Raw genomic sequence first — 14400 nt, 5'->3', positions numbered from 1 at the left:
ATGGCAGGAATGTAGCCTGTACAAAGGTAAGAGTTACCCTAACCTATCTATGCATTCCAGGTCTGCTGGGTCACATTTAATGCACTTAATATGCAAATGGCAACATACCCATGACATTTTATGATTTCCTCCTTTTCCCTGTTTTAAAGGTTATTAGTCACTTGTATGGACAGAGAAAAGGGGCTGCAAGTGGAAAACTGGTTAGTGGTCTCTGGTGACCCCATCTCAGACTATGTTGTCATGGTGGGGGATGAAATTAAGTTTCCCCAGCTTTTTTGGATAACCTAGGGGCCCCGCACTGCTTTGGGCTGGGTAAATCTACCTCCTCCTCACAACATTCAGTGTTTTAAGTTGTTCATAGCATCACAATCAGCAAAGAATCACAGCAGAGTTCAACCCATCCTAGTTTTTTTCCTTTTTATTTATAAACAAAATCAACAGAATAAGTGCAGAAAAGAATGTTGGCAGCCCCTTGCCCCCGCTACCGGCAGCAGGCAGTGCTCACAGAAATAGTATTCTGCAGCCAGGCAGTAATGGCAGAGACAGGTAACCCCTACAAAAAGGGCTACACCAGACAATCCAAAATGTTGGCCAAGTCACACCCCACCCCATTCTGCTGCAGTGAGCTCTGGCTCTTTCCCTAAATTGGCTTATTGCCTCTGAATTTTTCATTGCTTGATTTTGCATTATTATCAACTATCATCTTAGGTTGTTGCTAATCTCCTCTTCTGGACCAGTCCCGAAAAGTCCCTCTTCTGCAAGAGCCTGGGAGAGGAAGAACCATCCACAGGGAAGGTAGCAAGTTAGGAAGAGGGAAGTGCCTATAAGGAGATGCATCTTAACACTCTCCTCCTCCACTTTGTGAGCATGGGGCAGGTAAACAGCCAAGCACAGCTGAATCTCAAGGTCCATTTGTCTGCATTCCAAAGGAAGGGCAAGTGGAGGGACATCTCCAGCAAGTGGAGGAATCAAAACAACTCATTTTGCTTTCTGGAAGCAAAGAAGGCTTCAGTCGAGGACCTGGAGAGGGGCAGAGCTTTGGGGCACCAGTTTACCACCTTTTCCTGTTCCCATTGGCCAGCAGCAAAAAGCCCTCTCCTCAGACATTGTGGGCCACCGCTCAAGTGCCATAAAAAATAAATACGTTAAACATTTTTCAGAATACATACAAACAAAACAATTCATGTTCCCCGCTTGAGCTAGGGAAGGACAAACCGTCTAAATACCTGTTCCCCATCCATCCGATATCCCACACGCTTGTCAAGTAGCTACAGCTGCAGGGCTCTGACAGACCGGAGGGGGAAATGGTACCATCGTGGAATAAACACTGGATTCCCCGGGAAAAAAAGTTAAAACAGTTGCCATTTCAATAGCAAATAGGAAAAAACATTTCAGGCTCGTAGGGAAAAAAAAGTTGTGTTATTCAACTGGGTGTTGTGTGATGCTAGAGTAAGGGGACCTACATTTTCCTCCCCATTCTACCCAGCTCACTTAAGAGAGCTGGAAAGGTGGGCGATGGCAATACCTATGCAGATCCACTGCTGTGCCCCATCATGATTATGCTCCCCTCCTTATTCCAAATAAATATTAGATCTTTCTGCCCTCTTCTTGCCAGCAACTCAGGAAAACTGCTAGCTTGAGACCTCCAGGGAGGAAAAGGCAATAACAGCACCAAATGAAGAAATGGCAGGGTCAGGAGGGTGGGGTGTCCTTTGCCTTAACCCACCACCGCTGCAGCTATCCCAGGGAGTAAACAAACTGGTTAGCAGCAGCTGCTTGTTGCATGGCATAGTTGGCTTCTCACAGTCAGTCTATCTGTCCTGTATGCCACAGAAAAGGGAACACCTCCTGGCATTGCCAACTTTGAGTCCAAACCATACTCTTCATATGGCATGAAGGGGATTCTTGAGGAGGGCACAAAAAGAATGTGGTGCATCTGAAAAGGAAGAAGAGCCAAAAGAGCCATGTCAGACATGAGCGTGGCTCTGCCAAAGCTCCAGACACACCAGGAGAAGCATTTTCTTCCTTGTAAGTTGGACTGCGGTCCGAAACTCCGCCTGCAGAAAACGGAGGAAGCATCCATCCCTTTGTGCCAACAAGCCCAAGTCTCATTTGATGGTTAGTGATGCCTAGGGCCTTCTCTCCAGGACACCTGCTTCTCTATGCTGGCAAAGAAGGTATCCTCACAATGCTGTGATGTGGCAGGCGAGGAAGGCAGGCATGTGTACCTAACTGCATGGGGAGTTCAGCCGAGACTGCAGGAGACATCTTTCTCAGAACTTGCCCTGCTTTAGCTTGTCAATGTGGTAGGTAAGCTTCAGCGCTGGCCCCAGCTTCAAGCCCATGTACTTCATCATCATATCGCTGCGCAACAAGAGCAAGGCCTTGCCATCAATCTCCTGGAAGCACAGAGCAGAAAGAACCACATTTATGCCGAATCTGGCCAACTTTTTCACAGCAAGCTAATGCCTCAACATGGCAGGAAACTTGAAAGAGGAGGCTTGGGATGATACAATGGCTGGCCAACTTTTCAACGTCAATTGCCTAGAAAACAGAAGTTCTTCCAGGTGCTGCTTTTTCAGAGCCCTGAGGCACTGTAACAAAACAAGCAGCAGCTGTCAGAGTGTCATTCTTTGCACAACCTTTAAGACAGGCCTGGGAAATGTGTGGCCCTCCTGATGTTCCTGGACTACAACTCCCATCAACCCTGAGTAATGGTGATGCTGGCTTGGGCTGGTGGGAGTGGAATCCAGCAACATCAGGAGGGCTACAGGTTCTGCAGCGCTGCAGTAGGGTACATCTAGATATACACAGTGTTGCTGCAAGCCAGTAGCAAAGTGGGGCAATAGCTCAGCGGCAGAGGATATGTTTTGCACGCAGAAGGTCCCAGGCTCAATTCATGGTCTCTCTAGCTAAGACAAGCGGTTAGCAAGTGCTAGGTAACACTCTTCTCCGGAGAGCTGCTGCCAGTCAGGGTTGACAATACTGGGCTAGGTGGACCAACCATCTGACTTAATATAAGGCAGCTTCCTGTGTTTCTACGTTCCTACTCCATGAAAAATCCATCCCTGCTCCCTCCACCCCAACTGTTTAGAGCAGATATGGGGAACTTGTGACCAGACTCCTGACTCTCACCCTCCCTGACTTTGAAAGCTGATGGCAATTGGAGTTCATTCTCTACCCTTCTCTAAAGAGACGGGAGCCCTAAGCTGGCCATCCCTGTGCTAAAGCTGCCCTGGATATTTGGAGAAATCTGACCTCTGGCCATTTTCTCCAAAGGTTTTCCAACCGAATTACTCTCTACCCAAGGCTGTTATGCCCTTTATACAAAAATGAATGCATAAATAAATTCGCAGTCTGCACACACAGAAGCAAACTGAGTACAATTTTGCTTTTGCTAAAAACAGGCAAGGAGAACAAGTTCTGCACGTCACTGGAGGTCTTTTTCAGACATATCCCCATGCTTTTGAAGCTGAACGGCATAGCTGCATTGAAAGGTGAGACTGCTAGGGAGTCAAATCTGCCATCCAGTGTAACAGGTCAAGCCTCCCCCTCCTGGCTTGTGTGGAATGAAAGAACACGAGTGTTGGGTCTCTCATCAGCTCCCTTCCGTCTCACTGGATCCTGGATGGGAGCCAGCGTCAATCTCTCGCCCTTCCCCTTCGAACACTGCCCACCGTCAGCAATCTCCCTCCGCTCTCCTTGAACTGTACAGGTTTGCTTCATCTGCATGTGCTGGTATGAATAAAAGTGAAATCAAAGCTGATGCCGTCACCAGACTGTGACTTCCATGGGAGCCTTTTGTGTACTGTGGAAATAAGGTTTCCCACCCACCCCTTCACCTCTCCCTTCCAGTCTATAATGGGCAGGTTTTGTTTAATTTGTGAAATCCCAAGAAGCCCCCCGTGAATGAGGCAGATCCTTATTAGCACTTAGAGCCCAGCTATTAGGCTCTTGGCTATATGCCTGGGAAAAGGTGCATAGAGGAGAATGGGAATGTGAAGGCTGCATTCGGTTCTATAAAATATACAGCTATTGCTGGGCGGGACTGAGTTGGCAACTAAGTCTCACCAGGAAATGTTCCTACTTCACAGTCTCACCTTTCCCCCAGTGGCTCCATTCTACATTAAACATCTCCCACGTGTGCACTGCTCCCTCTCTGGCAGTGTGAAATGGCTCCATGAACGACAACGTTTGTGCATCCTTTTTAGCCATGGGAATAGAGGGGAATGCAAACACTAACATTTATTACCCATTACTGCTTTGAATCGCTAGAGCTGCAGAAAGTGGAAAGTGATTTCCACTATGTATTAGCGCAACATTTTAATTGTGCTATAAAAGGCATTGTGCCTATTTTACGCTAAGTCAAGGCAAGTATGTCCCTTTTGATAGCTGTACCGATCTATGTGAGACCGGTAAACCAAGATGGCTTTTTCATACTACTCGGGAAGCAAGCTTGCTCTTGGCAAGACATGCAGCAGGGATTTTGCCTTTTGCTTTGGTCCTTGCTCTACATCTGATGGCCAGTCACACATGCATACAGACATGCACACACGCATTGCCTGAATTACCCTGTTCCAATTAGCATGGGTAGCTGCTGGAACTTTGCTTCTTGTGACACGATCTCTGTGCAGTGAAGACTAGTCAAGGGCTGAAGCTCCCAGAGAAGGAAAGAACTTGGTATAAAGTAAATTTTGTAAAAGTAGGGATTCTTTGTTAAGGACTGTCCCATGGTGGCGGTGAGTTGCTCTGCAATGGTACTTGCAGCAGGAGGAGAGAACGGCTGTGCTCTATCCAAAAAGAGCCCCTGCCCCCACCCCCATGGCCTGGATCATATTTACATGTTTTCGGAAGAGGTCTGCATGGGGTCCCAGCTGGGGGTCAGCTTCCCTCACAAACTGCATGACATCTTCCACTGTCCAGGCAGAGGGGTCCCGGCTGCCCAGCCGTAAGGTGTCTCGAGGAGCAAGGTATCTGTCAGAGCCTAGAGGGCACAATAGCAAACCAAATAAATAAATATTCTGGCCCAAGAGAGACACAGGGCTCTGTGCTACTTAGGATTTTTTTTTTCCAAATAACCATCACCATTTTTGTCACTGTTACTGTTCAGTTTGCACAGAACATTTTCACATGATCAACAGCGCATGTCACTACTTTTCTTCCATCGGGCTTGGGAAATAATACGTTACACAGAATGCTAAAATGATCCAGTTCTAGTTGCCACACTACTGAATAGACTCCTGCTGGTTTGTGCCCATATAACTCCCCATTATCCCTCCTCCAAAACTATACTTGGGCCACTTAAAGTATTGGCTCTCCATTTGCTTCTTTTCGGTTGCTTTGGTACACCAGTTTCAATAACTCACTGAAAACGGTGATGCGCTGAGAAGGTGAAATGCAGTACATTGGACTACAGCTTGTAGTTCTGGACTGTAAATGGGCATGGATCATCCCTTCACACATGAACTCTCTATGCTATATTTAACAAACATCCAGTTGGGTAAACTTGAAGCCCCACCCACTAACACACTACTTGTCCTTTAATTTCAGTTTTTTCCCTTCCTGCTGCCTTTTTATCATGACTTGTCTGTATGGGACCCGGTTCGCATAGAACACTAAGCCAAACGATGGTTTGGAATGAATTACTCTGCTCTCATTCTGCTGTGCTCCTCCCCTGGTCCTGCTGCTGCTGCTGCTCTGCCCTAGTATAAACTATGGTTTGGCATAGCATTACATCTGAACCTGGGCTCATGGTTTCTCTTGCTCCAGATAAACCACACGTTGTAATCAAGCTTACTGTTCAAGGTTTGTCAGACAAATGAGACAAACCACAAGCCTGGGTTCAAATGCAACGCTTAGCCAAACCATGGCTTTGCCCTGGGTACCAGAGGAGCAGCAGGATTGGGGGAGGAGGGCAGCGGCTGTGAAGTTTGCTCCACAAAACCCACACGTTTGCTTGTTTGCGCTAAGCCATGACACAGCATAGTGTTTATTTACTTTATTATTTGATTTGTATCCCGCCCTTCCTCCCAGCAGGAGCCCAGGGGGGTGTTACATGTGAACTGGGCCTGTGTCATTAAATGTTGGTACAGAATTATATGTGTGTGTGGGGGGAAAGATATAATATACTAACATTTGGATGGGAGGAGGGGAAATGTTAAAGCATTGTGCATTTTTCTATGTTATAATTTGAAGAAACTTAGTAAGATTTAAATACCAAGGATAAACATCCAATAAAAAAGTCTGAATATAAACAAAAACATGGTGTTTAGCAGTTATGTATATCAACATGTATTTAATAAGGTACATATTAAGTTGTAAAATAGACTTCAATGGCTTTATTTTGGTATTTTTATCTGCTCTGGCTGAGGTGCCTGAATAAGTGTTACACAATATATTATTTTACCTCTCTCTACTCTGTAATGATTAAATAAAGAATCATAAGAAAACATCAGAGTCAAGCATATGTTACTTGGGAAAGGACTGCAGTTACATCTCTGTCCTTTCAACACCAGTCACTTCAGAAATCCATGTAGCCAACCCCAGTGCAATGGTTTTAAAAGGAATGCTGGAAAGTAGCATCTCTCCAGCTCAAAGGTATGCTAAGCCTGCATATGACTCTCACGCCTTCCCTGTTATTTACTAGCACCAGAAACACAAGACTGGAGCTAGCAGTGCTTCATACAGAAGGTGTTTTATCTCTCTTACCCCCAGCACTAAGTCTATGCAAGGCAGAGGTACCGCACTGAGAAAGGCTGGAGGGCTGGTGAAGGTGCCTATATCCTTGAAGTCTGTAGTCTCTTGAATTCCTGCTGGGACTGGACGCACTGACAGCATTCAAGGCAGAGTCCATGGGGTCTAGGCGAGGCTCCAAGGAACCTGGCAGGCCATCACTCAAAACAAAAGTTTCACCTGGAAGACACACAAGCATCTGATGAGAGATGTGCAGCCACCACCCACAGTTCTGCAATGTACACAAACAGCCAAACACTTGGCTTTTGCCCAGCTAGAATGTCAGGAAAAAACAAGGGGAATAATCACTTTGCTCATAACCGAGTTCCAGTTCTTTTGGGGTGACCTCCCCTTCCCCATCAGCTAGATTTGCTAATCCAAACTCTTTGCAACTTACTGTTCATGTTTTTGTTTGTAATTTATGTTTGACCATGACAAAAATGTCTGGGCAGATTCTACAGCAGGGATAGGAAAGCTTTTTCAACCCAAGGGCCACATTCCCTTCTAGGCAATCTTCCAGGGGCCACATGCCAGTGGTGGGTTGGGCCAAAACCAAAAGTGGGTGGAGCAACAAATGATTATTGGCTCACACCCCCTCTTCCTTCATCTATGAAAGCAAGAAGCATTATTAGAGTTCAAGGACTCATTCCAGCCAGGCAAAAACACTGACGGAGGGTGCAAAGCAGGGCTGGTGAGGAGTGTGGTCTGGGGAGAGTCCCAAGGGCCAGACACCCTGGGAGGGCCACATTCACTCCTAGGTCTGACATGCCCCATCCCTGCTTTATAGAAACAGATGCTCATTTTATTTGGGACACTAAGCTACAAGACTAAAAATGCCTTCTGTACAATACAATATGTGTATCCATTCTGGGACACTCCTGAATGTTTCTTTAAACCATGCCATCACAGTGGGAGAGGCTTGTAGTTGTTTCTTTTTACTGGCAATCCAAACATTGTTTTGGTCTGCCATGGTGGGAAGGTATTAAAATGGAGCAGTTAGAAAGCCGGGACCTTCTTGAATCTATTTATTTTCACCTCTCAACGCTCCAAGAAGCTAACAGGGAATTAATTTCTTATCAAGTCATTATGCCAGCTCCTCTTTTAATCCCTTTGCATACTAGAGTAGAGCCAGTTTAGACATTCCTTCATCTGTGTCCCAGCTGCTTTCTTGTGCCAGGTTTCTGGCTCTTTGGTAGAACATGCACAAAACCACACATTACACGACATAGTTTCATCACTTGGTTGGTACGTACATTTTAAGCTGCTAGGCAGGGAAACTCATTGCGAGGATGCAGGTGGGAAGAGGGAGAAACAACATTTAGACTAGCTCTAAACCTGGTTCCAAGATCAGTGGGGAAATAAAGTTCTTCCTCTAGCTGTGGCCTTCTCCATTCTTTAATGGAGGAACAATGAAGCACACCCCCTGAAAAATGATACTAGTAGAGTCAATTGGGCAGTGTCATAGGGATAGGAGAGAAGAGGGTTCAAGCTACTTTCATACAGAATCAAAACTTTAACACAACCTGCACTGAAAAGGTGTAACTATAGCAGACACCTATCTACAGATAGAGAGCTTAAAGTGATCCCCCTTTTTTGCTTATCATCCAACCTGAAGAAGTGTTCTGGAGCACTTGCTCACTAGTTTATATGGCATTTTAGTGAATCCTTATAAAGATGTGTTACCAACTGTGACTTTTAGCTACTTCGAAAGAAGGCATAGTCCTTTGTGCCTTGAAAATCAGTGATGAAAAACTCAAACCAAAAGTGCACATGAATTAGAATGTCGGTTGCTGGCACAGAAGAAACCTGCACCAATAACGCCTCTCAGGGGGTACAGACTGTTACTTGCCTCCTTTGTTGTGTGAATAGACAGGGAAGCTTGTGCAGGCTGATCTTAGGGTACCTGTGTTTAATGAGGATTTGATTGGCTGAATAATAATGGCACTGGTTCTCTAAAAAGCCCCCAAACAGATGCCATATGTTGGTAACTCAATTATTATTTCTTTACTTTATTTGTTTCCGCTTTTCTGCACAGATGTGCCCCAAATGGTTCACAACACAGAAGGAAAAAAATGCATATCAATATAACATTATTGTAACATTCAAACACAATGTAACAATCCAAACAAAGAATTCATTTTGATAATATAAATTGGAAACATTTACAATACGTGATAAAATAAGCTTTCAGAACATATGAACCAGAACCAGACAACTCAATGACTCTTGAACGTGTTCAGTATTCACCAGTTAAGTCAAATTAAACAAGTCCTTCATTTCTCATTTGAAGCCCATTAACTATCAACCAACCAGGGTATTAGTTCCATCATTTGGACAGATCGCTGTTTGTGTGGCCAATGTCAGGTTGAAGTTCAGTCTCCAAAGTGCTAGCAGTTTTAATGCTGACAGTATATAGGAGAAGCACACGTTCAAATGAAGTGAAAAAATGGAGCAATTTCTTGCTGTAAAAATTGCACCTTTTTTGAGAGAGAGACACAAGCCCTGCCTTGTTGAATCTAGTGGCTACTTAAATAAAGGGGTAATGTCAAAGTTTTGTGGAAGGCAAAGCAGGGTGTTGAGGAAATATACCTTTGGGTTGCCAAAATATAGTTAAGGATTCATGTAAACAGGGATGAAATAGTGAAACACAAAATATAGCCCAATTCTGCTCACTAAAATCAAGCTGTGAGGTTGCCCACAAAATATGGAAAATTCTGACACCCAAGCCTAGCACTCTGGGACCAGGGGCTGTTATTCAGCATGTTGTTCAAATAAGACCAGAGTTTCTACTGCTGTAGCAGCAGAATTGCTAGAACTAGCTGCTAATCTAGAGGGACAATAGTAGGGGCACTAAGACAGAGTATAATAAAAGCTAGTGCTGTTTTGCCTTTCTGGCAACCCTCAAACATTAAGTGAATTAAAGGATTTCAGGGCTTATCCAGAAGGCACTAATTTTAAGAACTGAGTGTACTGTGTCAGTACTTCTGACAGCAATAGCCAGTGATACAGGTGATTCAGCCCTAGGGATGCCTGAGGAATTTGTTCTTTGCAAATTATGATATGAATTGAACTTCTTTAGATCTCCCAAAACTAATGTGCAGATTGGAACACAGTTAGTCTTCAATTTCATACTTCTCTGAATTTTGTGATGCAGGTCCTGGCTCAAAAAATGTAGTAAAATGCATATTTAAGAGGGAAAGCTGTTAGAAGCAATTTTTTTTTTGGGGGGGGGAGCTCAAATACACACATTTAAAATATGAACCTTCATGTGGATTAAAAAGTGGCAGATTGCAAAACTGGGATGGAACAGACTTATGACATGAACACATAAAACTGAAACAAGCTGAAAACAGGCTGATCCACCCATACCTATATCAGCCCACAAGAATTCTGCACTGATCAATACAACTGAGATGAGTGTCAGCTTTGAATTTTGCATTATTAGCCAATTTCCTACATTCACCACAGTGATAACTTAAGAAAAAAGGGATCTTTTAATACTCTTAGCTGTTCGTACTAAACTCGGCATACATGAAGTACAGCCCAGATGAGCCTTCAGTCTTCCCTGTCTTGATTTTCACAAAATTCAGTAAGTCCTGGACAGATGTCCGATGATTTGGAGGATCAGGAGTGATTTCTGCAGTTCAGATATATGGGACCGGGTTGCTTCACTCCTAAGTAGGATTGCCAGGTTCCTGGTCTGAGAATGATCATGTGTCTTCAGGAGAAGAGAAAGTCAGCCAAGTGCAGGTGTTCTTGCAACACTGTAATGAGAAAAACCACAAGGTGGAATTCTCCCTTCCCCCTGCACAACTTTTAAAGATACAGAAGACCTCTTGGTTGCCAGGCCCAGCCTCCAAGAGGTCTTCCTGTATCTTTAAAAGTTGCATTTGGCTGACTTTGTCTTCTCCTGAAGATACAGGATCAGTCTCAGGCCAGGAACCTGGCAACCCTACTCCTAAGTGGTACACACAGCTAACAGGGACCAAGCAGGTGGTATAGTCCCAGCAATGGAGGGGGGGCAAGGATGTACTTCCCTTTCTCTGAAACACCTGGTGCAATCCTAGTTGTTCAAGAGGAGACACAGAAGAGCAGAAAGTCACTATCTGGACAAGCCCTAAACCAGCTTTTGCCAGCCTGGTGCCCTCCAGATGGAGCTGGGGGTAATGGGAGCTGTAGTCCCAAACATGTGGGGGCCACCAGGTTAGCAAAGGCTGCCCTAAACAATGAAGGACCAGACTAGAAGACTACTACTTGAGTTGGGCCTGCTATATGTCTTCATACATCTTCATCAACCTATGCTGCTTCATAATTAATATTAACAGCCAGGCTGGGAAAAAGATGCTGTGCTCACCTTCCAAAGGGTGATGGTCATTCTTTGGTAACTTGGGAGAGAGAGCACTGTATGGAGGGGAATCTTGTGAATATCTCTTTGTACCCCGGCCTGGTCCCAGTAGAGAGCCATGTAACGAAATGCTCCTGTCTAGGAAGAGAGAACAAACTCTGCTTAGGACCAGAGTCTCCCTTGGGAATCAGCCCTGCCCAAGATCACCAGTTAACTTCCACCGCACACGGCTGTCCGTAACTCAGCCAACAGACACCAGAGTTACAGAAATGAATTACTAATTTGAAATCTCTAGTTGATCCAAAATAAATCATGCCTGCCAGGCACTTTGGACCATTTCATACAGGAAGACTTGAGAGAGGCAGTGGCACTTCCCATTCTGCCCTCACTCTATTCCAGCCTTTCCCAACCAGTGTGCCTCCAGATGTTGTTGGCCCACAATTCCCACCTTTCCTGACTATTGGCAATGCTGGCTGAGGCTGATGGGAGTTGTGGTCCAACAACATCTGGAGGCACACTGGTTGGGAAAGGCTGCTCTGTTCTTTCACCTTTAAAGCAGGTGTGCCATTTAGGAAAAATCTTTCCAAACTGATATTCCTTTTGTTCTCCCGATTGTGAAACTGCTAAATACTTCCCATCAAGACTCACATTTATCACTGCATGGCAGACACCTAGGTGGCTGATAAAAATGCCTCTTTATAGAGAATTTGATCACTTCAGTTGTTTTGCATGACTTCTCATTGCAAAATCACATGGAGCTTACTATTAACACTAATTATTCAGTGTTATTCATTGAATATTTGCAATCGTGCTTTTCCAAATGGTTCTCAAAGGTCATAGGGGACCTGTGGCTTTTGGTTTCAGGGAGTAGGTTTAACAATGTGAAGTTAGTTGCCAGCAGTTCTATTTATGACATCTCTGAACAGTGGTAACGGTGCAACATTTATAAAATGATTAAAACCCCAGTAAAACTGAGTGTTTCAACTCACAGAAATAGATACAATTCATCCATCATTTCATTAGCACAAGTTTTTGTTTAACACAGTGCTTTATTTAGAATTTGTGTATTTCAGAAATACAATGACCTCTGTCCCCACCTTTTCAAGTAACCAGGGTACTAGCATGGCAGTTCTGAGACATGGTGACTGGACAGCAGAACTTGTCAAATGGGACACTTCCAGATGGCTCTAGCTGCGCAGACCATTCCAGCACTTGCCACCACCACCCCGGTCCAGACATGCTAAGTCAGTGCTTTGGCTCATGCTGGTAGCTGCCAATCCAGACCATTCAGTTTCTTGCCTGAAGTGAGTGCAAGTCAACCTGCCTTTCACTGGAACATTTCCTCACTCTTTCCCGTATGCTATAGCAGCCCAGGCAGGACACAGGAAGTTGCCACCTGGACATGGACTTTCAGAGATGCCCCCTTAGAATCTCCATTTTGCATATGTGTTTTCTTCTTTGGAAAGAGGAGACTGACACAAGGATTAATGCATTTGATTCTGCTTATGGATCTCTCTGTGCAGCAGAGGATCAAACACGTTTAATATCAGAGCAACTTGTAGACCAGTAAACCAGAAGATGCCCTGTCAGCACACTAATATCACAATTCAATTTACCTTGTTCTGACGGCAATCAGTACTAGGAACAATTTCTGCAGGACTGGCCATGCCTGAACATGATTTGAAAGTTTTTAAAATATTATATCCATTTGACAGCAGGCAAAATTTGATCAAAATTAGTAACCTGTAACCTTCTACAGGCTGGAATGAAATGAGGGTTGGCTGTCAGTCTCGGGGCTAAAGGGGAGGGGCAAATCTCTTTCTGGTGGAAGTTCTCTGATCTAATCCATCTGCATATAGAGCCCATTGCAATCCCTTTTTGTTTTTACTACCCTGAACAATTTGGTGTCATCAAAAAAACTGCTGACCCCTAGCTCTAGATCGCTGGTTCCAATAAAGATCCTTAGGGACCCACACTTCTCACAACCTTCCATCGTGAGAAAGAAGTGTGGATGTCCATTCAGGGTTTGGGATGAATGGAGGCATCCAACGGTCCAAGTCCTTTTACCGCCCAGGAAGGCATGGAAGATGCAATTAAATTTTATATGTTGGCAGGTGCTCTAGGCTCCACCCAGTTTATAGACAGAGTGTACCTAAGATGTGAAGTGAAGTGAAATAAAATCATAGTAGCAATAAACGAATCTGGTACAGAAGAGTCCCCCTCACCCAAAGCAGGAGGCCCTACACAAGCTGGAAGCATCAGGGTATAGCAACAACTTGGAGAAGACATCATTGCAGTGGTGAGGAAACCTTTCTCAGACTGAGACCTGCATTTCCAACCAGGCAACCTTCCAGGGGCCATATGCTGGTGATGGGTGAAATGATTAATGTAAATTTTATCTTTGTACAGTAGCTACTTTCTACACACACCCCTCTTCCATCCAGGCAAACAAGAGGCATTATTAGAATTCAAGGACAGGCAAAAACACTCAAGGAGGGTGCAAAGTAGGGCTTGGGAGAGGTGCGGCTTGGGGGAGAGTCTCAAGAGTCAGAGAGAGAGGCCTGGAGGGCCACATTCAGCCCCTGGGGCCTGAAATTCTCTATCCCTGACATACGGGATGGCCCCATTGGTCTTTTTAAGCTTATATTATATTAAAAATAAAAATTATATAAAATAATAAGGTGAGGCTTGGATGCCTTGTCCACCCCAAAGCAGAATGGACACTGACAGGAAGTGTCCACCATTTCTTTCTTAGTTTGATGTGAAAGAGGTATCCAGTAGGAATGGGATATGCCTAAGATAACCTGAATCTCAGGCAGAAACTAAGAGAGAACAATGGGCATAATTGTGGAGGGGGCACTATGTGCTATAGCACTTGTCTGCCGAGGTAAAAGAGTTAATCTTACGATGTTTAGTGAAGGTTGAGGGGGACTTCCACATGACAGCCCTACAGATTTCAAGGAGGGGTGTGTTGCTGGAAAACACAGCCATTATGACCACCCCTGTGGTAGAGGAAGCTGTGACCCCCTGGGAGGTGTTGGGGTTCATAGGCCATGGCTATACTTGCCTGAAGCCACCATGCAACTGTAGCATTACAGGCCTTCTTCCCCAGGGACCTAGGGAGGAATTAAATAAACAGGGAGTCAGAGCGCCTGAAGGATTTGGTATTAACATTGCAGGATGACTCCATCACTGTGGAAAACACAGGTGGCTTCTCATGGGCAGGGCTCCAAGTTCCAAGACTATGAGCTGTACTAATGGCTACCAGTACAACAAACTTTTGAATACCCCACTTTCCACTATATGGCTCAAGGTGACTTACA

The 14400-nt window shown here is 44.8% G+C and overlaps 2 protein-coding genes across 12 annotated transcripts in view; one reads left to right on the top strand and one right to left on the bottom strand.

Moving 5' to 3' along the window:
* The window catches only part of CTPS1 (CTP synthase 1), a 40473-nt gene extending 37927 nt beyond the window's left edge, over window positions 1–2546 (top strand). The window contains exon 19 of the mRNA XM_061597953.1: window positions 709–2546. The gene's annotated coding sequence lies outside the window, so the exon portion shown is untranslated. The remainder of the gene's footprint in view (window positions 1–708) is intronic.
* Window positions 403–14400, bottom strand: part of SCMH1 (Scm polycomb group protein homolog 1) — a 65164-nt gene continuing 51166 nt past the window's right edge. For 10 of the 11 annotated variants that reach the window (XM_061597950.1, XM_061597943.1, XM_061597942.1 and 7 more), the window contains 4 exons: window positions 11087–11215; window positions 6709–6912; window positions 4842–4984; window positions 403–2399 (listed from right to left, as the gene is read on the bottom strand). In XM_061597950.1, coding sequence (XP_061453934.1) covers window positions 2274–2399; window positions 4842–4984; window positions 6709–6912; window positions 11087–11215 — 602 coding nt within the window. In that variant the 3' untranslated portion in view covers window positions 403–2273. The remainder of the gene's footprint in view (window positions 2400–4841; window positions 4985–6708; window positions 6913–11086; window positions 11216–14400) is intronic. The other variant, XM_061597947.1, reaches the window with a different exon arrangement.

This window comes from Rhineura floridana, chromosome 15, assembly GCF_030035675.1.
Source record: "Rhineura floridana isolate rRhiFlo1 chromosome 15, rRhiFlo1.hap2, whole genome shotgun sequence".
In the NCBI taxonomy this organism is placed as follows: Eukaryota; Metazoa; Chordata; class Lepidosauria; order Squamata; family Rhineuridae; genus Rhineura; species Rhineura floridana.
This window is presented reverse-complemented; position numbering and strand designations above follow the sequence as displayed.